The sequence below is a fragment of the Bubalus bubalis genome, chromosome 7 (assembly GCF_019923935.1).
Source record: "Bubalus bubalis isolate 160015118507 breed Murrah chromosome 7, NDDB_SH_1, whole genome shotgun sequence".
NCBI lineage: Eukaryota > Metazoa > Chordata > Mammalia > Artiodactyla > Bovidae > Bubalus > Bubalus bubalis.
Window position 1 is genome coordinate 90,715,875 of NC_059163.1, and position 24,346 is coordinate 90,740,220.

The following is a 24,346-nucleotide window of genomic DNA, read 5'->3' on the forward strand; positions in this document are numbered from 1 at the left end:
TAACTCTGTGAAGAATGCTCTGGGTAGTTTGATAGGGATTGCATTGAATCTATAAATTGCTTTGGGTAGTATACTCATTTTCACTATATTGATTCTTCCAATCCATGAACATGGTATATTTCTCCATCTGTTAGTGTCCTCTTTGCTTTCTTTCACCAGTGTTTTATAGTTTTCTATATATAGGTCTTTAGTTTCTTTAGGTAGATATATTCCTAAGTATTTTATTCTTTCCGTTGCAATGGTGAATGGAATTGTTTCCTTAATTTCTCTTTCTGTTTTCTCATTATTAGTGTATAGGAATGCAAGGGATTTCTGCACGTTGATTTTATATCCTGCAACTTTACGATAATCATTGATTAGTTCTAGTAATTTTCTGGTGGAGTCTTTAGGGTTTTCTATGTAGAGGATCATGTCATCTGCAAATAGTGAGAGTTTTACTTCTTCTTTTCCAATTTGGATTCCTTTTATTTCTTTTTCTGCTCTGATTGCTGTGGCCAAAACTTCCAAAACTATGTTGAATAGTAATGGTGAAATTGGGCACCCTTGTCTTGTTCCTGACTTTAGAGGAAATGCTTTCAATTTTTCACCATTGAGGATAATGTTTGCTGTGAGTTTGTCATATATAGCTTTTATTATGTTGAGGTATGTTCCTTCTATTCCTGCTTTCTGGAGAGTTTTTATCATAAACGGATGTTTAATTTTGTCAAAGGCTTTCTCTGCATCTATTGAGATAATCATATGGTTTTTATTTTTCAATTTGTTAATGTGGTGTATTACATTGATTGATTTGCGGATATTGAAGAATCCTTGCATCCCTGGGATAAAGCCCACTTGGTCCTGGTGTATGATCTTTTTAATGTGTTGTTGGATTCTGATTGCTAGAATTTTGTTAAGGATTTTTGCATCTATGTTCATCAGTGATATTGGCCTGTAGTTTTCTTTTTTTGTGGCATCTTTGTCAGGTTTTGGTATTAGGGTGACGGTGGCCTCATAGAATGAGTTTGGAAGTTTACCTTCCTCTGCAATTTTCTGGAAGAGTTTGAGCAGGATAGGTGTTAGCTCCTCTCTAAATTTTTGGTAGAATTCAGCTGTGAAGCCGTCTGGACCTGGACTTTTGTTTGCTGGAAGATTTCTGATTACAGTTTCAATTTCCGTGCTTGTGATGGGTCTGTTAAGATTTTCTATTTCTTCCTGATCGAGTTTTGGAAAGTTGTACTTTTCTAAGAATTTGTCCATTTCTTCCACGTTGTCCATCTTATTGGCATATAATTGTTGATAGTAGTCTCTTATGATCCTTTGTATTTCTGTGTTGTCTGTTGTGATCTCTCCATTTTCATTTCTAATTTTATTGATTTGATTTTTCTCCCTTTGTTTCTTGATGAGTCTGGCTAATGGTTTGTCAATTTTATTTATCCTTTCAAAGAACCAGCTTTTGGCTTTGTTGATTTTTGCTATGGTCTCTTTTGTTTCTTTTGCATTTATTTCTGCTCTAAGTTTTAAGATTTCTTTCCTTCTACTAACCCTGGGGTTCTTCATTTCTTCCTTTTCTAGTTGCTTTAGGTGTAGAGTTAGGTTATTTATTTGACTTCTTTCTTGTTTCTTGAGGTGTGCCTGTATTGCTATGAACTTTCCCCTTAGGACTGCTTTTACAGTGTCCCACAGGTTTTGGGTTGTTTTGTTTTCCTTTTCATTCATTTCTATGCAAATTTTGATTCCATTTTTGATTTCTTCTGTGATTTGTTGGTTATTCAGCAGCGTGTTGTTCAGCCTCCATATGTTGGAATTTTTAATAGTTTTTCTCTTGTAATTGACAGATAGCCATTTTGCTTTTTTGCATTTCTTTTCTATGGGGATGGTCTTGATCCCTGTCTCCTGTACAATGTCACGAACCTCATTCCATAGTTCCTCAGACACTCTATCAGATCTAGGCCCTTAAATCTATTTCTCACTTCCACTGTATAATCATAAGGGATTTGATTTAGGCCATACCTGAATGGTCTAGTGGTTTTCCCTACTTCTTCAATTTAAGTCTGAATTTGGCAATAAGGAGTTCATGGTCTGAGCCACAGTCAGCTCCTGGTCTTGTTTTTGCTGACTGTATAGAGCTTCTCCATCTTTGGCTGCAAAGAATATAATCAATCTGATTTCAGTGTTGACCATCTGGTGATGTCCATGTATAGAGTCTTCTCTTGTGTTGTTGGAAGAGGGTGTTTGTTATGACCAGTGCATATAAACTCATCATCAATAATGAGAATATTCATAACATAGTTATTAAATAATGAGCTATCATCTTTCTGGTTAAAAGAGAAAAGGTTCTATTCCATAATTCAAAAATGGGTACTTCTTATATTAAAAAATAATTCTGCTAGTGCTCTGCTTCACCAGCTTAAATGTGTATGTGAATCATCTGGGGAATCTTGTTATAATGCGGATTCTGACTCAGTGGTCATGGGTGGAGCCTGAGAATCTGCAGTTCTAAAAACTCCAGGTCATATTGATGTCACTGGTCCAAGGATCACAGTTTGATAAGCAAGAAGATGGGACCATTGACCAGAGAAATGAAAAAACATGCATAAGCCATATGACTTAGAGTTCATTTTAGGTTTTCTTGTTCACCTCATTGTAAAAATTACTGGCTGTGTGGGAAAATAATTTGGTAATAAACGAGTCTTGAACTGATTCTATTAATTTTTTTCCTGTTAATATAATTCTTCTATGGAGTTACATAGATTCATTTCATAGAAAAGAAATAACTATTTGCTAGTGTTAAATTATAATACTTCTATTTGCAAAAATAGTTATATTTGGCTACCAATCCATATCAATTAAACACAGAATCAATTTACTTTACTCTGTCTCTTTTGGCCATTTACTAGAATGCTTCAAATCAGAAAAAAACAGAAGCACAAATTTTTTTTTTTTTAGATATTTTATTTTATTTTTATTTATTTTATTTTATTTTTTAACTTTACAATATTGTATTGGTTTTGCCATATATCAACATGAATCCACCACAGGTATACACATGTTGCCCATCCTGAACCCTCCTCCCTCCTCCCTTCCTGTATCATCCCTTTGGGTCGTCCCAGTGCACCAGCCCCAAGCATCATGTATCCTGCATCGAACCTGGACTGGTGACTTGTTTCATATATGATATTATACATGTTTCAATGCCATTCTCCCAAATCATCCCACCCTCTCCCTCTCCCACAGAGTCCAAAAGACTGTTCTATACATCAGTGTCTCTTTTGCTGCCTCATATACAGGGTTAGTGTTACCATCTTTCTAAATTCCATATATATGCGTTAGTATACTGTATTGGTGTTTTTCTTTCTGGCTTACTTCACTCTGTATAATAGGCTCCAGTTTCATCCACCTCATTAGAACTGATTCAAATGTATTTGTTTTAATGGCTGAGTAATACTCCATTGTGTATATGTACCACAGCTTTCTTATCCATTCACTTGCTGATGGACATCTAGGTAGAAGCACAAAATTTAAAAATTCTAGGAACAAAAGTACCATCTACTAATAACTAAATCATTATCAGTTCAGTCACTCAGTCATGTCCAACTCTTTGCGACCCCATGAATCGCAGCACACCAGGCCTCCCTGTCCATCACCAACTCCCGGAGTTCACTCAAACTCATGTCCATCGAGTTGGTGATATCATCGTGCCATCTCTTCCTCTGTCGTCCCCTTCTCCTCCTGCCCCCAATCCCTCCCAGTATCAGAGTCTTTTCATGAGTCAACTCTTCGCATGAAATGGCCAAAGTACTGGAGTTTCAGCTTTAGCATCATTCCTTCCAAAGAACACCCAGGACCGATCTCCTCTAGAATGGACTGGTTGGATCTCCTTGCAGTCCAAGGGACCCTCAAGAGTCTTCTCCAACACCACAGTTCAAAAGCATCAATTCTTCGGTGCTCAGCTTTCTTCACAGTCCAACTCTCACATCCATACATGACCACTAGAAAAATCATAGCCTTGACTAGATGGACCTTTGTTGGCAAAGTAATGTCTCTGCTTGTGAATACTAAATCATTATGGAGGGAGGTTAATAACTATATAACTTCATCATTATTGGGTGATTAATTTTCAAAAAAACACTATAACATGTCATTTCAAGCACATTCTAATCTAGCACAAAGATAACTAAGAAATTAAAGACCAAATAGCTGATTGAGTTGATAATTTAGAAATTCTAATGTTTATACAAAAACACTTCATGTAAAATTATGTAAATAACATCCTACATTGCCATTCACACGTGGACTGTAAGACTTATGTTTCTTGACTTTCATGATCAGGAGGTCACCAAATTCCTTCCCTATGTGTGTTAGTCACTCAGTCATGTCTGACTCTTTGTGACTCCATGGACTATAGCCCACCAGGCTCCTCTGTCCATGGAATTATCCAGGCAAGAATACTGGAGTGGGTAGCCATGCCCTTCTTCAGTGGATCTTCCCAACCCAGGGATAGACCCAGGGATAGAACCTGGGTCTCCTGCATCGCAGGCAGATTCTTTACCATCTGAACCACCAGGAAAGCCCTCCTCCCCTTAAGGCTATGTATTAAATGCAAATTAGTAATCCATACTTACTATGCTGCATCCCAAACTCCTACTTCTCCCAAAACATAAATAAATCAAAACCAATTTATGGCACTTCCCTGGTGTGTATGGTACTGTGCTAGCTTCCCATTCTCATCTCCAAAGAGGAAGCTAAACCTCAGATTCTGTTTAAATCATCCCCAAAGCTGAATCATAACAAGGACCAGGGTTGGTTGCTTGTTTAGTTGCTAAGTCATGTCTGACTCTTGCGACCCCATGGACTATAGCCCGCCAGGCTCCTCTGCCCATGGGATGGATTCTCCAGGCAAGAATACTGGACTGGGTTGCCATTTCCTTCTCCTGGGCAGATTCCCAATCTAGGAATCAAACCTGGGTCTCCTGCATTGCAGGCGGATTCTTTACCAACTGAGCTACACAGCTTATGGTAACAGAATCATCCTTAAAATTTTCTCAAGTGACGTTTCAATGACCATTTAAATTTTTTTTTGCCTAATCATTCCAAGCTTTGTAGTGTATTTTCAAGTAGCCCAAGTTATCTTTTATGATACAAATCCTCTATTCTGTCCTTAAAGCACAGCCACATCTGTTCAAGTAGCAAAACCATACCTTATTTTCCACAGGGTCATGATCGAGGGTAAAAACCATTCCTATTTGTTGGTGGACCAGGGTTCCATAATCTGTTCCATCAAAATGCATGTATCGAATATCTTGAGAATTGGCAAACAGCAAAAACAGTGGTGGTCCTAATAACCAAATTTGAATATGGCAACATTTAAAATAAGCCTTGGAACCCACAAGGCCCTTCAGACTCTTCCCATTCATTGTGCCCTCTTCCTTAATTCCTGTGGTACTTGTTTTCTTCATTTCCCACCAGCATTGTGGTACGATAAAACATGCAAAAAGACTGCCTTTTTCATGAGCTGACATATGGTCAGAATTTTATCCCTGGATTCCTCCTTATGTGTCTGCTTTTAAAATGCAAGCTACTTCTAGAAAGACACAGTATTAAGTAACATATACCTCAGCTAAATGATGCAAGTCTTATGCTGTAATCTCCTTGAGTCACACATATTGAAACATTAATATTATCAGATTGTATTGATTCATGTCCAAATAAATTCCCTTCTCTGGACTGGACACTTTTTAAATGGAGGTAACACTGTGTGAGTTAATAACAAGACCCCCCATAATTTCAGAGCTCAGATTACACTATATTACTGAGAAGTTAAGACTATTGGAGTCTGAGTAAGGCAAGCCCTTCAGGTTCATCAATTACATTACCCCAGATTACAGGCATAATGAACCTCAGGAGAGATTATGTCAATTTGGGATAAATCCAGGATTTCCAAGGCTATTGAAGGACATGATGGATGTAATATTAGAAGATGAAAAAATAGCTGGAGCACACAACTTTAATTTTGTCATGGAAAACACAGAACTTGTCAAAGTATTATGATTATTACATTTACTGGAGAGATGAAAATCAAATCAATCAACAAATATTTATTAAATGCCTCTTAACTATAAAGCATTTTAAGACTGTTCTTATTCTGGTTATGACTTTCATATATACTGAAATGCCATACTTGATATTATAGCAAATCTTTGCTTAATGTTAATTAACTTTAAAATGTTTCTCAAACACACAATTATTATTTATACAACAATAACTTGTGTTATTTATACTTATGTGATCTGTTTTCAATTTCCAAAAATAAAAAAAAATTCAACTGCCTATGCAGAAGCCAAAAGCAATTTAATACTTTCTAAATTAAATGGTGTTTTTCACATAACCTTTTCACAGAGACATACTTTTGAATGTTCACAGCACTAACCTGAAGGTCTACAGCTCTTTTTGTCCAGTTGTAGGTCATACCCAGGAAGGCAGCCACATTTCCAGGATACTGGGCTGAGAGGGGTGCAGAGCTGGCTACATCCCCCATTATCAGGTGATGAACAGCCTACAAAAAGCAACTCCTTGGGAATGATGCTATGTCACTCAAGAGTATACCAATTTTTCCTCAAAATATTGAGGTGAACCAAATATATATTGATTTTTAAGACCATTTCCATTGTAACTGTCATTCATACTGTTACAATCAAGTTTATTTTTCAGAGATTAGGAGGAAAATGTCACCGTACTCTATATTTCCCTATAACCTGACATCATGAATGTTAAACCTTCCCAGTGCCCCTTGCCTTCTTGATCTATCACTGAGTTTGTGAACAAGTGCTCTGGTAGCTGGCTGGAATAAGTAGTATGTTTTGATGAGTTTGGCAGCTGGTCTAAATCTTCTGGCATGTATGCTGTCGCTTCAGTCATGTCCAACTCTTTGAGACTATCTGGACGGTAGCCTGCCAGGCTCCACTGTCCATAGGGTTCTCCAGGCAAGAATACTGATTAACATATTTTTTTCTCCCTCACATTTTCAGACTCTTGACTTCTTTTGCCCTTTTTGTTTAAAAAAAATTACACGTAACTCATCTGCTAACTTTGAGTTATAACCTTCGCTCTACATACTAAAGTCTCTATGAAGATGAAAGTAGGGAGACAGTCATAGGTACACAGAACAGGCAAAGCACTCCATATCCAGTATCTTGTTTAATGCTGGAGGCAGGTATCATTAACCTCTACAGAGGAGCAAACTGAGACCAAAAGAAGGCAAGTAACTAGTCCAAAACAATACTGCTAGTAACTGATACTACTACCTCAGAGCTGTCTAGATTCAAAGCTCTGGCTTATAGCTACTATACTATGCTCTCTAAAAACAAGAAACAAACAGAAATCTTAGTTAAATTCATATGTTAATCCATTATGTAAATATAGTTCAATGTATAATGTTGGGAAATCTGTTTTCCTTTGTCAGTAGTTGTGATTTTTAGGTGTCAGTTAGAAAATAAATGCTTTCAAACAATAGGCAAACAAGCTTACCACTGCATTTTTTCCATCTGTGTCAAGCACTGAGCCTTCAGGACAGGAACATATGGGACCGTCTGATGTCAGAACACAGTCCTGACTGCATTCAGACATATTGCTTGGGCAGGAAATTAACTCTAATGAATGAAAAATAAGGTCAAAATTAATGTTAAATCAGATTTATGGAAATTTGGTAAAATCGGTTGCTAACAAAAAAATGATCTACTGAAAAGAGTAACTTAAATAAAGACTGAACATGTATGAATTGCTATGGTAATGGAGATATAAAAATAAAGAACAAATTCCAAACCTAAAGCAAATTAATGAAAGACTTCTGATTTTGGAAAAATGATTCGTTTCCTCAAAGTTTCTTTTCTGTCAAATATTATTTTTAAGTTATTAGTCATCAAAATTCCAAAATATTTTAGATAGAATTTGGGCAAATGATTCTCATGTTCACCTAGAAAACAAATTATATGGGTATGAAAAATCAAAACATCGTGTGACTATCGTTAGATGATAGAAGAGAATGAGAGGCAGTAAATAAATATCAAAATGTATCATAAAGGTACAATAATTAAAACAGTTGGTAGTGTGTAAGAATAGATCATGAGGATAATAGAATCAGATAGAAAGTTCATTTTAGAAAAGACTCAAGTACAGATAAGAATACGGTATGTGATAAAGCTATTTCAAGTCACTGAGCATGTGGGATATCATCCAGTAAATGGTAAATAAATGAGGAAAGATTTGGGGCAAAAATTAAATCCCTGTACTATACCACACATCAACATAAATTCTAAGTAAATCAAATATTAAAATGTAAAATATATACCATAGAAGTTCTAGAAGTTTGGACAATCAAGTGAGATTATGTGTGTCCTGTTTGGCATATAATGAACTCTGTAACATATTAACATCACGCACCTAAGTACAGCTGCTCACGGGTAAACCATATGGCGTTAGAAGAAGGGCAAGTTCCACAGACAATCACAAAGGTGGTGGGTAATTTCCAAGAAATTCATTACCATTCATCCTTTATTCTGTGCCTCATTTGATAAGACATATGACACTTTATCATCTGTGAAGCAGTACTAGGCCATATATATATATATATATATATATATATATATATATATTTGGCCACACTGTGACTTTTAGGACCTTAGTTGCCAGACCAGGGCCAAACCAGGCCCTGTGGCATTAGAAGCACGAAGTCCCTTACCACTGGACCACCAGGGAATTCCCACATAATTTTAAACCTTTGTTTCTACTTACCTATCTTAGTAGATTCAACAAGAAACCTATAAGAAGTTATTTGAGTATGCAATCCTAAACTTGAATTGAGAATATCCATATAAACTCATATTTCTCTTTGTAAAAAGTGCTTTCCTAATTTTGATGCCCCAGAAGCCCTCAAAACAATAACTAACTTTGTAGAGAATTATGTTATCTAAATACAATTTCTCATTAAAAGGAAGCAGTAGCCTTGAGAGATTGCTGATTCTAGGTCTAGAACATAATATATACAAGACAGGAAAATATGTCCTGCCAGGTAGAGAAAACTATCAAAGACTGCTGGGATCTGGAATCCATTTGGAGAGCCTCCCATCAGCCAAAGAGGAAACAATTTGCTCATTGGTAAATGTAACAGCTGCATTGGATTGAAACATATAAAAAATGTTAAAAATTCAGGAGTTCATAATGATACTTACAAAAAAATTCCCAAAGTCTTTCTATGAAGACACTATCACCCTGATGCTAAAACCAGACAAAGACACTACCAAAAAAGAGTTACAGGCCAGTATCTTTGATGGATATAGATGCAAAACTCTTCAAGAAAATATTAGCAAACTGAGTCCCACAACACACAGAAAGGATCATACACCATGATCAAGGTGGATTCATTTCAGGGTTACAAGGATGGTTCAGTATATGCAAATCAATTGATGTGATATACCGCATCATCAAAAGAAAGGACTAAAATCACATGATGCAGAAAAAGCATTAGATAAAATTCAATATCCATTCATGATAAAAACTCTTGCAAAAAGGGATATAGAAGGAACATATCTCAATAGATATGACAAACCACAGCCAGTACAGTGGTGAGAAGCTGAAAGCCTTCGCATTAAAATATGGAACAAGAGGATGCTCTCTCTCACCACTTTTAGTCAACACAGTATTGAAAGTCCTGGCCACACAATCAGACAAGAAATAAAAGGTATCTAAATTGGGAGGATAGAGGTAAAACTGTCAATATATGCAGATAGTATAATACTTTATATAGAAAACCCTAAAAACACCACACAAAAAATATTAGAACTGATAAATTTGTTACAAGACTAATATACGGAAATCTCTTGCATTTGTTTATACTAATGATGAAATATCAGAAAGAGAAAGTAAAAAAAATCAATCCCATTTATAATTACATCAGGAAAAAAAAATACGTAGGAATAAATCTAACCAAGGAGGTGAAAGACTTATTCGCTAAGACCTATGAAACATTAATAAAGAAGATCAAAGGTGATTCAAGGAAATGGAAAGATACCCCATGATCTTAGATTGGAAGAATTTTAACAATATTGTTAAAATGGCCAATCTCCTGAAAGTAATCTACAGATTTACTGTGATCTCTATCAAATTACCCATGGTGGTTTTCATAGAACTAGAACAAATAATCCTAAAATTTATTTGGCAACACAGAAGACCCAGAATTGACAAAGCAGTCTTGAAGGAAAAGAACAAAGCAGAAGGCATAATCCCTCCAGATTTTCGACAAAATACTACAAAGCCACAGTAATCAAAACAATGTGGTATTAGCACGAAAACAGACATGGATCAATGGAACAGAAATAAACCCACACACCCAAGGTCAATTAGTCTTTCACAAAGGAAACAAGAATATACAATGGAGAAAAGACAGTTTTTTCAGCAAGTGGTGTTCACGTGTAAATCAATGAAGTTAGAACACTCCCTCACACCATACACAAAAATAAAAACAGCATAAAGACTTAAATATAAGACACGACATTATAAAACTCCTAGAAGGGAACACAGGAAAAACATTCTCTGACATAAATTGCATCAATGTTTTCTTAGGTCAATCTCCTAAGGCAAAAGAAATAAAGACAAAAATAAACAAATTGGGCCTAATTAAACTTACAAACTTTTGCACAGCAAAGGATACCATAAACAAAACAAAAGACAACAAGCATTGGTGGGGAGAATATAAATTGATGCAGCCTGTATGGAGGTTCCTTAAGAAATTAAAGCTAGAGTTACCATGTGTGTGCTTAGTCGTTCAGTCGTGTCCAACTCTTTGCATGGCTCAGATGGTAGAGTTACCATATGATTCAACAACTCAACTACTGGGCATATATCCAGAAAAAACAAAAGCTCTAATTCAAGAAGATACATGCACTCCAATGTTCATAGCAGCACAATAGCTGAGAAATGGAAGCAATCTAAGTGTCCAGCAACTGATGAATGAATAAAGAAGATGTGAGATGTATATACAATCGAATATTACTCAACCATAAACAAGAATGAAATAATGCTATTTTTAGCAACATGGATGGACCTAGAGATTATCATACTAAGTAATTCAGACAAGGACAAACATATGATATCACTTATATATGGAATCTAAAAAATAGTACGAATGATTTTATTTAAAAAACAGAAACAGACTCACAGACATAGAAAACAACTTAGGGTTACCAAAGGGGGAGGGTGGGTAGGGATAAACTGGGAACATGGGATTAACAGATGCATACCACCATATATAAAATAGATAAACAGAAGATACAGAGAATTTTTTTTCATATCTCAATACCCAAAAAACTATAATAGAAGAGCATTCTTAGTCACTCAGTCATATCCAACTCTTTGGGATCCCATGGACTGTAGCGTGCCAGGCTCCTCTGTCCATGGATTCTCCAGGCAAGAATACTGGAGTGGGCTGCCATGCCCTCCTCCAGGGAGCTGTCCCAACTCAGGGATCGAACCCAGGTCTCCCACATTGTAAGCGGATTCTTTACTGTCTGAGCCACCAGGGAAGCCCATATACATATATAAGAGAATCACTTAGTTGAACACCTGAAACAAAATAATATTGCAAACCAACTATACTTCAATAAAAAATAAAATTAAAAAACCCATCAGCCACCTTTGAAAGGTGTTAAAGAACCAACCCATTATTCTAAATAAAGAAAAAAAATCCAAGATTTATACTGCCTTACCTGTAAGAATCGTAACTTGAAGTAACCAAATAGTTAATGAGAGTACATTTTCTTTATAAAAGTATTATAATTAATAATTTAAAAGAAATATAAGAACTAGATCAGAGAGATCAGTTGCTCAGTCGTGTCCGACTCTTTGTGACCCCATGAATCGCAGCACGCCAGGCCTCCCTGTCCATCACCAACTCTCGGAGTTCACATCCATCGAGTCAGTGATGCCATCCAGCCATCTCATCCTCTGTCGTCCCCTTCTCCTCCTGCCCCCAATCCCTCCCAACATCAGAGTCTTTTCCAATGAGTCAACTCTTCGCATGAGGTGGCCAAAGTACTGGAGTTTCAGCTTTAGCATCATTCCTTCCAAAGAAATCCCAGGGCTGATCTTCTTCAGAATGGACTGGTTGGATCTCCTTGCAGTCCAAGGGACTCTCAAGAGTCTTCTCCAACACCACAGTTCAAAAGCATCAATTCTTCGGCGCTCAGCCTTCTTCACAGTCCAACTCTCACATCCATACATGACCACAGGAAAAACCATAGCCTTGACTAGACGGACCTTTGTTGGCAAAGTAATGTCTCTGCTTTTGAATATGCTATCTAGGTTGGTCATAACTTTCCTTCCAAGGAGTAAGCGTCTTTTAATTTCATGGCTGCAGTCACCATCTGTAGTGATTTTGAAGCCCAAAAAATAAAGTCTGACACTGTTTCCACTGTTTCCCCATCTATTTCCCATGAAGTGGTGGGACCGGATGCCATGATCTTCGTTTTCTGAATGTTGAGCTTTAAGCCAACTTTGTCACTCTCCACTTTCACTTTCATCAAGAGGCTTTTGAGTTCCTCTTCCCTTTCTGCGCTAAGGGTGGTGTCATCTGCATATCTGAGGTTATTGATATTTCTCCCAGCAATCTTGTGTTTCTTCCAGTCCAGCATTTCTCATGATGTACTCTGCATAAGAACTAGATATCACCATTCACATCCCTTGATAAAATAGTGGAACCAGGAAATGAGTGTTCACGGCTGCTACAACCATTCCCTGAAAGATGACTAGGCTCTTTCTTGCTCCCAGCCATTGTGGAAGCTGCTCTTGGTTGGGGGCAGTCCCGCACCTATGGCAGAAAAATGGTGATCCAAAAGAAGACAAAAAAGTTGCTGAAGTCGATCAGTTCTAGGCTCCAACCTGTTATAACAAGTGGAAAGTCAGTGCTGCAAGTACAAGCAGACTCTGAAAATGTTCAGACAAGGTAAGAAGAAACCAGTTATCCTCACCAACAAATGCCAAATGCCCGAAACAAATGGAAATCTGAAATAGAGTACTATACTCTGTTGGTCAAAACTGGTGGCCACCACTGCAGTGGCAATGATAGTGAATTGGGAACAGCATGTTGAAAATCCACAGCATGTATGTCACTGGCAAAGCCCACAGGGGTCCTTGGAGGTGCTGGGGGAGATAAGATAGAATCTAGGTAATAAGGTCTAACCTCTTCTTTGGGTTTACCAGATGGAACAGTGGTAAAGAATCCACCTGCCAAGCAAGAGATGTGGGTTCGATCCCTGGGTTGGGAAGATCTCCTGGAGAAGGCAATGGCAACACACTCCAGTTTTCTTGCCTGGAAAATCCCACGGACAGAGGAACCTGGTGCACTACAGTCCATGGGGTTGCAAAGAGCCAGGCATGACTTAGCAACTGAGCACATACACAACCTCTTCTTTGAGCTATTTTTTTTTCAGTTGCCCATAGGGGGCCTTGTGCATAACATATGGTATTAGGGTTCCCAGTGAAGAACTACTGTACCTGACACTGCAGCTCCCTGGACTGCAGGGGACCGCACACAGAAGCACTGTATTCAACATCTCAATTCAACATGGTAGAGACAGGCCATGTACACAAACCCTAAGACCAGCAGAGAGATCTGGAGTGTGAGCACTACCGCAGCCAGGAGGCCCAATGGAAACTCTACCCCCTACCCTGCTGTTGAGAACCCTACAAAGCAGCCCTGCCTACTGCGGGAGCCGGAACTATGCAGGTCAGCTCACATTTCTCCAATCTCTGATCAATAAGGCTTTCCTTTGCTGCTGAACCAAACTAGGTCTCTTTCTATTGGCGTCAGACATGCTGGGCAGGAGGACTTTTGTGGGGACTGACTAAAAAGGGTTGGCAACATGCACGCTGGCTATTATTGACCCAGGTGATTCTGATATCACTACAAGAATGCCAGAACGGACTGGTGAAAAGTAAATCGTGCATATTTTTTCTTCAGTAAAACTGCCCACAGTTTAGAACAAATGTCAAAAAGTGAAACAACCAGATGTTATGTGTCTCCTGATGGGAGTATAAACATACCAATGAAGCATTATTGTCAAAATTTCAAAGTCTAATCTGATTAAGACTGCAGATCTAGCTACAAGTGTTCAGAAGACAGGGACATCATAGAAGTATGTTCAATAAAATCCAGAGTATGAGAAATTCTGCAGGAAAAAAAATTTAGTTTCTTCAGTAAATACTTGCTAACACAACACAAGGAACCTGTTTGCATATGTAGTCAAACAAATCAACTACTTAAAAATATTTTTAGGATAACTTGAAAACAGTTTTTTAGATGTAAGAGTGTACTATGATTATATTTTTATATGCTTATCTTTTAGCTGTATATAATGAAATATAATAAAATAGATAAACAGTAAAATATATAAGTACATGCTTAATGGAGGTTTTGATTTAACAGGTCTTGGGTAGCATCTGGTCACTTCTGTTTTTAAAAAACAAACCAAGATAAAACTCCAAGTTAATTCTGATATATTACTATTGATCAAGGGCCACCAACCCAGACCATAGACATATTATAAACCCTGAAAATGGAGGGAATAAAGCAGTTAACACTTGTGACTTACAGTGACACCATTTCCCATCAGGAAGCAGACCATATCCCTCAGGGCATGTGCAGTAATAGGATCCAGGGATATTTTCACAGTCATCTGTGTAGCCATGATTCCGAAAAGCACACTTACCTACACTCATCTACACCGTGGCAACAGCAAAACAGTCAGAAGGTAATTTTTGGAAATAAATTGTAGTATCATTAATATGTCAGCAATAAGTAGGGTATCTCACACCTCTGCTTGCTATAACTGACTGCAGCAAGACAGTTTTTGCTACTCTGACAAGGGGTGAAAGAAAGTTCAATTATCCCAAAAGCCACCATTTAAACTGTCACAGTTTATTCTTTCAAATATAGATTTTCATATCAAAATTACTCTTGGGATAAAGTAGCACTATTTCCCCTGAAAAGATATAGCCATTTAAGGAAGGACCGTGGAAAGTTCTTGACAAGGACAAGACATCCCACGCTCTGCTCTTCAGCCTTCTCAATGCTAACAGGGGCCCTTTACCTGAATGTGGGAACATTCCCCAGCAGTTTTACTCTGGCTGAAACCCAGCCTTCCAGATCATCATTCTACGCGATGGCTCTCATCTACTGGTCCCATGTAAGCAGGGGGCCACAATTAACAGGCAGAACCCAGGTTTACCTAAAGTCTCATCCCAACTAATTCCACTGAATTCTTTTTGTCAGTACTTCACTGGCCCTCCCAGGAGAAGGGACACAGCATTTCTCCCTAGGTTCATTACATTGAGTCTGGAGTCTCAAAACAGGAAAAGCCTAATATAACTAGCCCTGGCACAGTCTCTCAAGATTCTGAACAAACGGTTACATGACGAGATGTGGGAATCACATACTCTTTGAGGATCTCTTATGAGAGCTAAAAAACTTGACAATACTGACATTTTGCACACCATCAAACCAAACCCACGGAGCTCCATGGAGTCCACTCAGAGAATTCCTGCCTTATATTCATCTCTGAGTAGCCTCTGAAAGTATTTAATCTAGGAACAGAAGATATAAAGGACAGCTGAAAGTGCTACAAAGACTTTAAAATTGGGGGGAAAAATAACATTCCTTTTCTGGGGGGAAAATATGAGGAAATTTGAATTTGGTTTCACACTGAGGCTCTTGATGACCCATGGAAGACCAGCCACTGGCTAAGCTGAGCTGAGCTTGCTCACCAGATTACCTTCACAGTTCTTTCCATCTTGGCTTAAAGTGTATCCCTCTGCACACGTGCACACTTGGGACTTAGGCTATTGCTCACACATGCTGCCGCTGCAGTTACCTTTCTTCAGTTTGCAGAGTTTCTGATCTAAAAGAGAAGACAGTTAATTTGGTGCAGAGGTGTGTTTTGACAGGGATGCTACATGATCCCTGCCTGTTTCTTAAGAACTCCAATCTTCCTGCGACATCAGCAGGAGTGTTGTTTCACAGTAGTGGCACTGCTCTAGGGTCAAACCATAGCCCAGATTACTCAGCATTCCAAAGCCCATTGATTTCTCTAATTGTACTCCTCCTACAGTAGCTCTCAGGATGAACAAAGTGTGTATGTTAGTAGATCAGGCGTGTCCAGCTCTGTGCGACCCCCTGGACTGTAGCCCGCCAGGCTGCTCTGTCCATGAGATTCGCCAGGCAAGAATACTGGAGTGGGTTGCCACGCCCTTCTCGGGGGGATCTTCCTTACCCAAGGACTGAACCCGGGTCTCCTGCATTGCAGACAGATTCTTTACTGTCTGAGCAAACAGGGAAGTCCTAGTTCTCAGGTTAGGACATACAATTAAATGGAAATGTCATTCTTTGGGTTATAAACACTAAGTACAACTTAATAGCTTTATCTTTTTGACCTGCTTTTATGAAAATATGTATTTATTTTAAAAAACAAGACACAAATGTTTTTTGTTTTTCTGATGCTGTTTCTTGTTGAAAATGCTGAAAATGAAGTATGTTTAAGAAGCAAAAAAGGTACAAAATTAAGAACACATTTTCTTAAGTATAATATTTACAGGTCAGATCTATATATTTATCTATTTTTAGGGTCATTATGTAAAGAACAGCATCTTTCAGACAATATATTCCATTGCCATATGTCGTATCCTCAAATTTCTGAGTTTATTGCTGCCAGCATTCCTTGTTTCATAAAATAGCCAGAGTGAGTGGTAAAATCTGCTCAGTGAGGTAGGTGCTTGGGTTAAATTAGCCAAACACACTGAACAACAAATGGCCAACTTGGTACCTTTGGTTATCGGAGTCCTAGGCTAAACTGGCAACACATATATCTCTATTCACAATTTGCTCCTCATTTTTTTTTCTGCCAATTTTAATGACTTTATGAAATACTATGGGATAAGCCTGAGTTTGAGGGCAGCTCTCAAGGTGCATTTTGGAGGCCAGAGCCCTGGCAATAGGAGACGGCAGGGGAAGAGGATTGGGGCCATGGACCAGGGGTCCTGGCATAACTGAGATCAGTGACAGCCTGAGAAATGTGAGGAGCCAAGGACCTACGAAAAACACCACTGAAAACCCAGCCTTCTGTGAAAGAAACAAGCACAAGCAACCAGTCAGTGAGAGCCTAAGCACGGAGTGTGTGAGGGGCTAAGCTGTCCTCCATGAAGGTTTGTTTCCCTGGTCTCTGTTCACCTATTAGTACCTAGAATGATGGCACCTAACTCTGACTCTGCCCCTTTCCTTCTACTTCAAGTTACTAAACACATTCCTTGACCAACAAACCATCACACGTGCATACGTCACTAAGCTGTGTCCGACTCCTTGCAACCACGTGGACTGTAGCCTGCCAGGCTCCTCTGTCCATGGGATTCTTCAGGCAAGAATACTGAAGTGGGTTGTCATTTCCTTCTCCAGAGGATCTTGCCAACCTGTGGCTGGAGCTCAGGTCTCCTGCATTGACAGGCAGGTTCTTTACCCCTGAGCCACTTGAGAAGCCCAAAGCATCACACGTTGAAAACATAGTCTTGTCCCCTTGAAAATGTTTCTAATGTACATTGAGGTCGTGTGGGGGGCATGTCACCTTCTAGAGATTCTGACCTGATAAATGAAGGGAAAGGCTCATCTTCACCAGAATCTAGAACAACTCTGATGGTAGGAGTCTTCACAGCACATTTTAAGAAACGCTGGCCTAATACGCTAAGGGAACACCCCACTTTCACCTAAATTACTGACACCTCCTTTTAGCTAATCTGTGTTATTTCTCTGGTTAAACTTGTTTACTCAGATCTCTTGATAGAGTTAAATGCACAATATTTCTGATTGTTTAATACTACTGCAATACTACCAAGTCAGGTAAGATTTACATGGAATAGTTTTGGATATTGATTCCAAAATTTTTGTTTCTTGTCCACAGTTTTTATGCCAATTACACATTTAGTTACATTGTTCATGTTCCTACATGCTTCACATATCAATATTTTAATTAAGAAAATTAAGAACCAAATGACCCGTTTTTAAAGTAAGTGATTAAAGTTAGAAACTCAAAGACGTATTGGAGACAAAATGTACCTACTTAAATTTCTAAAAAAGAGCATGTGATTGTCTTAACTGTACTTTTTATAATATTTACAAGTGAAAATCAACAAAAATCCAGCAAGGTCTGATTCAGCGTTTTAACAGCACCAAAGTGCTACCACTTTCTTGAGGTAACAAAAAATTGAGGGATCATGCTTCCTATAAATATCTTTTATAAAAATCTTTCCAAACCAAGCATGATAGATGACCACTGCACTTAAGAGTTGGGAAAACTGAGTTCTGTCTCAGTTCTGCTTTTATATAAAATCACTTTATCTTTTTGACTCCAGTTTCCATGAAATAAAGGTGTTGAAGTAGATAGCCTCTGAAATCTCTCACTGAAAAAAACATTATGGTTCTATACAGAATCAGATGTTTGTTGTAAATTCCTCTAAGTTTACATCTTTAAAGATTCTCAAACCTTAATTACTGCTTATAAATGTTAAGGAATATTCAAACTGACTTATGAGGAAAACAGTGAGTGTCTAGGGTACAGGAAATTGCTCTTTCATCTATATCCATTGTTATTTATCACTTTTCTTCTTGTACTTTTCTATTACCTCTTACTTGCTCTTCTGTGTGTTCTTATCATTAACATTGCCATTATCATCACAATTATATATGTATATGTATGTGCATATATGTATCTCTTTTTCATTAGTCAATAAGCTTTTGAAGATATGGCACGTATCCCATTCACATTTATAGTCCAAGTAGCATCTAACCTGGTGCCTTTTACCACACAGGGGTGCTACAAACATCTGGAATACATGCACAAAAATCTGTGCTAGTGAAACCTGCAACTTAACCCCCTTCCTTGGTTTTTCCTTGAATATCCAGTCAACCTCAGAGTTAGAACTCAAACAGATGGTCAGTACTTTTTACTATACCACAATGCTGATGGTTTTACTGATACTTATTAACAATATACAATATTATTGAATGGTGAACGGACGAGAAAAGCAATCACTATTGTACTCTGAATGGTTGTGCTAATGATGTGACCTGAATTCAGACACTCAACACCTAAAAGCCATTTTAGGAAGTGGCAAAACAGAGGATTGAGAGCTGTATTTTGCTTAATCTCCTTAATCTTCTGCTGTGCTTTAGCCTCAAATTAGGTTGAAGCCAGCACTCAGAATGCTGCTGCTGACCTCAGATAACACCCCTTCCAGAGCTCAGCAAGTGCAGCCTGATTACCTTTGAGATCAAATTAAAGCTCCTTAATCATGGAATTTAATGTCCACCCCCAACTGTGCCTTCAATAACTATCCAGCACACCCTCATGAGCTTTGCTACAGCCAAGCAAACTATAGATTTTTACCTTGGGCCAGTTTTGAAACAACACATGTGGGATTCCCGAGCCTGCTTCTTTCCACTGATCACACCTTTTTCTCAACCTCAAATTCAGTGTCAGATTCACGTCATCAACAAAGCCTTTCCAGTCTCTTCCATTTGAAACCATTCAGTTGAGTCATTCTTGTAACTAAATATTTAGCAGCCCCAATGGTTATAAAATTTGAATAATGTTTTATAAAGCATTTATATTATCACATGTATATTTTCATAACAAGCCCTTGAGCTGTGTAGAGCAATTATTGTCTTCATTTTATAGATTATGAAATAGTATCTTAAGGATCACATATAGATAATAAGGGGTAGGACTGGGACTCAAATTCCAGTCTTCAGTGATACATCCCATCTCTTTAATACAGATAACATGTGTGTATGTACATGTATGTATGTATACTTATGTGTGTGTATATAGAACAATGGGTTTTATAGAAAAACACATTTATATTAGTGATATTATATATCAATATATACCATTTACTGATATATATCAGTTATTAACATATTAACAGATGTTATACTATATTGTTATATAATATGTAAATTATATGTACATAGTATATTTTTCTATAAATGTCCATGATTTTTGTTTTATTTATTTATTGTCTATTTCATTAGTGAGTTTCCTGAATCAATGGTTCACTCACCTTGCTCAAAAAACCTCCCAAACAGTATAATATAGGAGTTCTTTGTTAATAGAAAAGAAAGAGGAAGAAACAACAAAAGTTATTCTGTGCTATTGCAATTCCTAATTAGAGTAGAAAATCACTTAGCCAAAATTTAGCTACTTGGTATCATTATCCATCTAAACCTAAGAATCAGAAAGTAAACAAATCAACAGCCTCTGAGCAGTTAAAAAATGAATGCCTCTCACTCACAGAAGAGCCTTAACTAAAGGCCCACTCAGTCTTTGTGTATTTAGACCTGTTTCTGAGGAGCTTGGCCCGCCCACAACATGATGATGGTGTGCAGCGCTCCACCCATCTCCTCACTGCCACCCCTCACTCCTCTCCACCCAAGGCAGGGTGGCTACCTGATTCCAGAGTTCTTTCTTGCTGAGCCCAGACACAGCCTCGGCCCAGCACTGCAGACCACTAAGGGTTAGTTACTGGTCACTTTTCCCACCACTAGATGCCTCATGTCATGACTCTTCTTGAAGAAAGATGGCATAATTTAGAGTGTGAAAATGATAACTGCAATGAATAAAAACATGTCAAATATTTTTTACATCCTTGAATTTATAAAGATGCTTTACAAAAAAAAATAAAAAGGTCACCTCTGGAGGATACACTAACCCTTTATTCTGAAAACAGATAAAGTAAGGGAAAGATTAAATCAAGCATTTAATTTACCTTTTTTAATAAAAGATGCTCCTCAGGGAAATCATATACCTGATTGGAAAAGTTCTTCAACTAATAAAGCAGTAATAGAATTAGAATGTCATTACTTCAACCTTCTAATGAAAAAATGGCTGTAGACAATGATAATCAATAGCTTGTAAAGCGATTATATGAAAGGCTGAGAGGAAACTCTACAACGGACTGACCAGGTTGGTAACACCTAAATCCCTGACCTATCTTTGAGCATCACAAGGAGAATGGAGACCCAGCCACCACATGCCCTCTGGCCTGGTCACTAGCAGCACCCCTTGCTACCTGCAGTACCACTTACAGAGTACTCTCGCAAAAAATCTGAATCTTATCAGGCTTCTAGGCCAAAACTGCCGGTTTATACACAGTCATGCTAAATGATACCATGGGATAGAATCTGCAAAGTCCAGAATGTGGGGAATTCTGAGGGACAAGATCTGGATTCCTCAACAAACAAATGGCAGGGAAAGCCTCAGAGAATAAACAGAGGCCACAGCGAGGCATATGGAAACCACCAAGAAGAGACAATGGCAAGAAAGATAGAAAAATGATAGAGAGCTAACCCTGTGTACGAGACAGCAAAAGAGACACTAATGTATAGAACAGTCTTATGGACTCTGTGAGAGAGGGAGAGGGTGGGAAGATTTGGGAGAATGGCATTGAAACATGTAAAATATCATGTATGAAACGAGTTGCCAGCCCAGGTTCGATGCACGATACTGGATGCTTGGGGCTGGTGCACTGGGACGACCCAGAGGGATGGAATGGGGAGGGAAGAGGGAGGAGGGTTCAGGATGGGGAACACATGTATACCTGTGGTGGATTCATTTTGATATTTGGCAAAACTAATACAATTATGTAAAGTTTAAAAACAAAATAAAATTAAATTTAAAAAAAAAGATACCATAGCATTTCAAAAAAAAAAATAATAAAGTATTTAAAAGGCATTTCAAATGGCAGCCGTTTGGTGTCAGGGCAAACTTGCATTGAAAAAACCCAGCTTTGCCGCAAATCAGTCCTGTTCTTGCCCCAGTGGTGTGTAATCTTTGCAAATCTGATCCTTATCATTAAGAAAATATCTATAACTATCTATAAATGTTAGGAAGCTATAGAAATCCATAATTTGCTAAGATTTCTAGAAGAAATAACAGATTTGGGTACTCAAATTGATCATTTAGACTATATGAAAGCAGAGAATATAAGTGTAGGTGAGGACATGGAGAAACTGGAAACCCCGTACTGCGTCAGCGGGAATGTAAAATGATGCAGCCTCTCTGGAAAGCGGTGTCATGTGCCTTCAGAAAACTGAAAACAGGATTTCCATGTGATCCAATAATTCACCACTGACTATACGTTCATAAGAATTAAAAGCAGGGTCTCCAAAAGAAATTTGTATACCCACACTTTTAGCAGCATTATTCGCAATAGCTAAAAGGTGAAAGAAACCCAATTATTCATCAATGGATAAATGGGTAAGTAAAATGGAAGATATACATGCAATGGGGTATTTTTCAGCTTAAAAAGGAAAAAAAATTCTAACACATGCTACAAAACAGATGCATCTTAAGGACATTGTGCTGAGTAAAATAAACTAGTCACAAAAAGAGAAATACTGCATGATTACACTTATAGGAGGTACTTAGAGTAGGAGTCAAAATCCTTGAAACAGAACAATAGAATGGTGGGAGCCAGGGACTGAGGAGAGGCAGAAATGGGGAGCTGTTATTTAATGGGTGGAGAGTTTCAGTTTTACAAGATGATAACATTTACAGAGATGAATGGTGGTGATGGTTGCATACACACACACACACACACAAACCATAAATGAACTTAACGCCACTGAACTGTACACTAAAAATGGTTAAGATGAGGGATTTCCCTTGTGACCCAGTGGTTAAGACTCTGCACTTCCACTGTAGACAACATGGGTTCAATCCCTGGTTAGGGAACCAAGATCCTGCATGCCACATGGCACAGTAAAAAAAAAAAAAAAAAAAAACCTAAGATGATAAATTTTATATGTATTTTACCACAATTTTTACATTTCAGAAAAACTACATGAAAAAAATACTTATATATCTAGGATGATTCTTTTCTAGAAGTTTCACAAAACCCCCAAGGTTTTATAGTAGAAACCCTAGCAATGACATAATCGAAATGAATCAGAGTTGCACCTGGACAGCTTTAGCTACACTAGCTACTTTCATAAACAGGTACATTTTTAGGCAGAAGCAAGTCTCCTCTCAGAATTAATGACATTCAGCAATATTTCTGTGCATGAAATGAATGTAAAGTATTTTAAATAGTGTTGATGACAGATGTCCTATATTTTCTATAGAATGTGCTCTTGAAATTCTCTTATGAATTTTAAACTGGAAACATTTTAAAGAATTACAGAAGAATGCAGAATTATTTGCACCTTTTACAAAAGAACATCTGTGAGCAACAGAACTATAGTTGTAAATTCCCCAAATGTTGAACTTGAAATAATGTCATTAACATTATATACAAAGTTCTCACACTGGCTCTGAGATTCATGTAAAATCTGCCTTTCATATTTGTGCATTCCACATCTGCAGAGTCAACCAACCATGGATTGAAAATATTCTTTAAAAAAATTCTATAAAGTTTCAAAAAGCAAAATTTGAATTTGCCGTGCACCTGCGATGGTTTGCATAGTATTTACATTGCATTTACAGCTATTTACGTTGTATTACGTTGTATTACGAATGATAAGTAATCTTGAGATAATTTAAAGTATAAGAATGTTAGGTAATATGCAAGTACTATTCTGTTTTATATAAGGGACTATTGCAGCCTTGGATTTAATATTGGCAAGCATCCTGGAACAAACCTCCATGGGTACTGAGGGATGGCTGTAATTGTACAGCTGTCGGGGCAGCCACAAGAGCACTGTTGCCTCATAGGTTTAATCATGACAACAAAAACGTGAGATCAAGTCAGTCTCTTTTCAGAGAGCCAGAGAAGAAAGAGAGAGACTCTGTGTTATGTGTGTGTGAGAGAGAGAGGGAGAGAGAGATTGATTCCTGAGTTCCTGAATAGAAAACATTTTTAAAAGAAAAAATAAGATTTGGGTCCCATTGATCCGTGCAAACTGAAGCTTTTAACCACAAGCATGGCATGGATAGACAAGAATATGCCAAATTACAGATTTTCCCAAAACAAGTTAGGCAAATCTAAGATATGAAATTATAGACAATAGCGAGGGTAAAGTTGAGGAGGCAGCATGGTGTCAGTCTGCCTGGGTTCAAACCCCAGGTCTACCCCAGTGTGACCTTAAACAAGCATTTGTCACATTGCGGAACCTCAGCTTTTAACCTATAAAATGGTACTAATAATCACATGATTTGTAGGGTGGTTAAGATTAAATATATTAGAGAACCATTGGAGACAGAAAACTATGAAGTGTTGCTTTTTAGAAATGACTATGAAAGCTTTTATCACTGCTATACCCTTAAGAGCCTAAGCTCTA

At 37.8% G+C, this 24,346-nt stretch overlaps 1 protein-coding gene across 1 annotated transcript in view; it reads right to left on the reverse strand.

Moving 5' to 3' along the window:
* The window catches only part of EGF (epidermal growth factor), a 102,789-nt gene that overhangs the window by 47,463 nt on the left and 30,980 nt on the right, over positions 1-24,346 (reverse strand). The window contains 5 exon segments of the mRNA XM_045166310.1: positions 5,178-5,314; positions 6,407-6,545; positions 7,507-7,625; positions 14,619-14,745; positions 15,790-15,923. Coding sequence (XP_045022245.1) covers positions 5,178-5,314; positions 6,407-6,545; positions 7,507-7,625; positions 14,619-14,745; positions 15,790-15,923 — 656 coding nt within the window.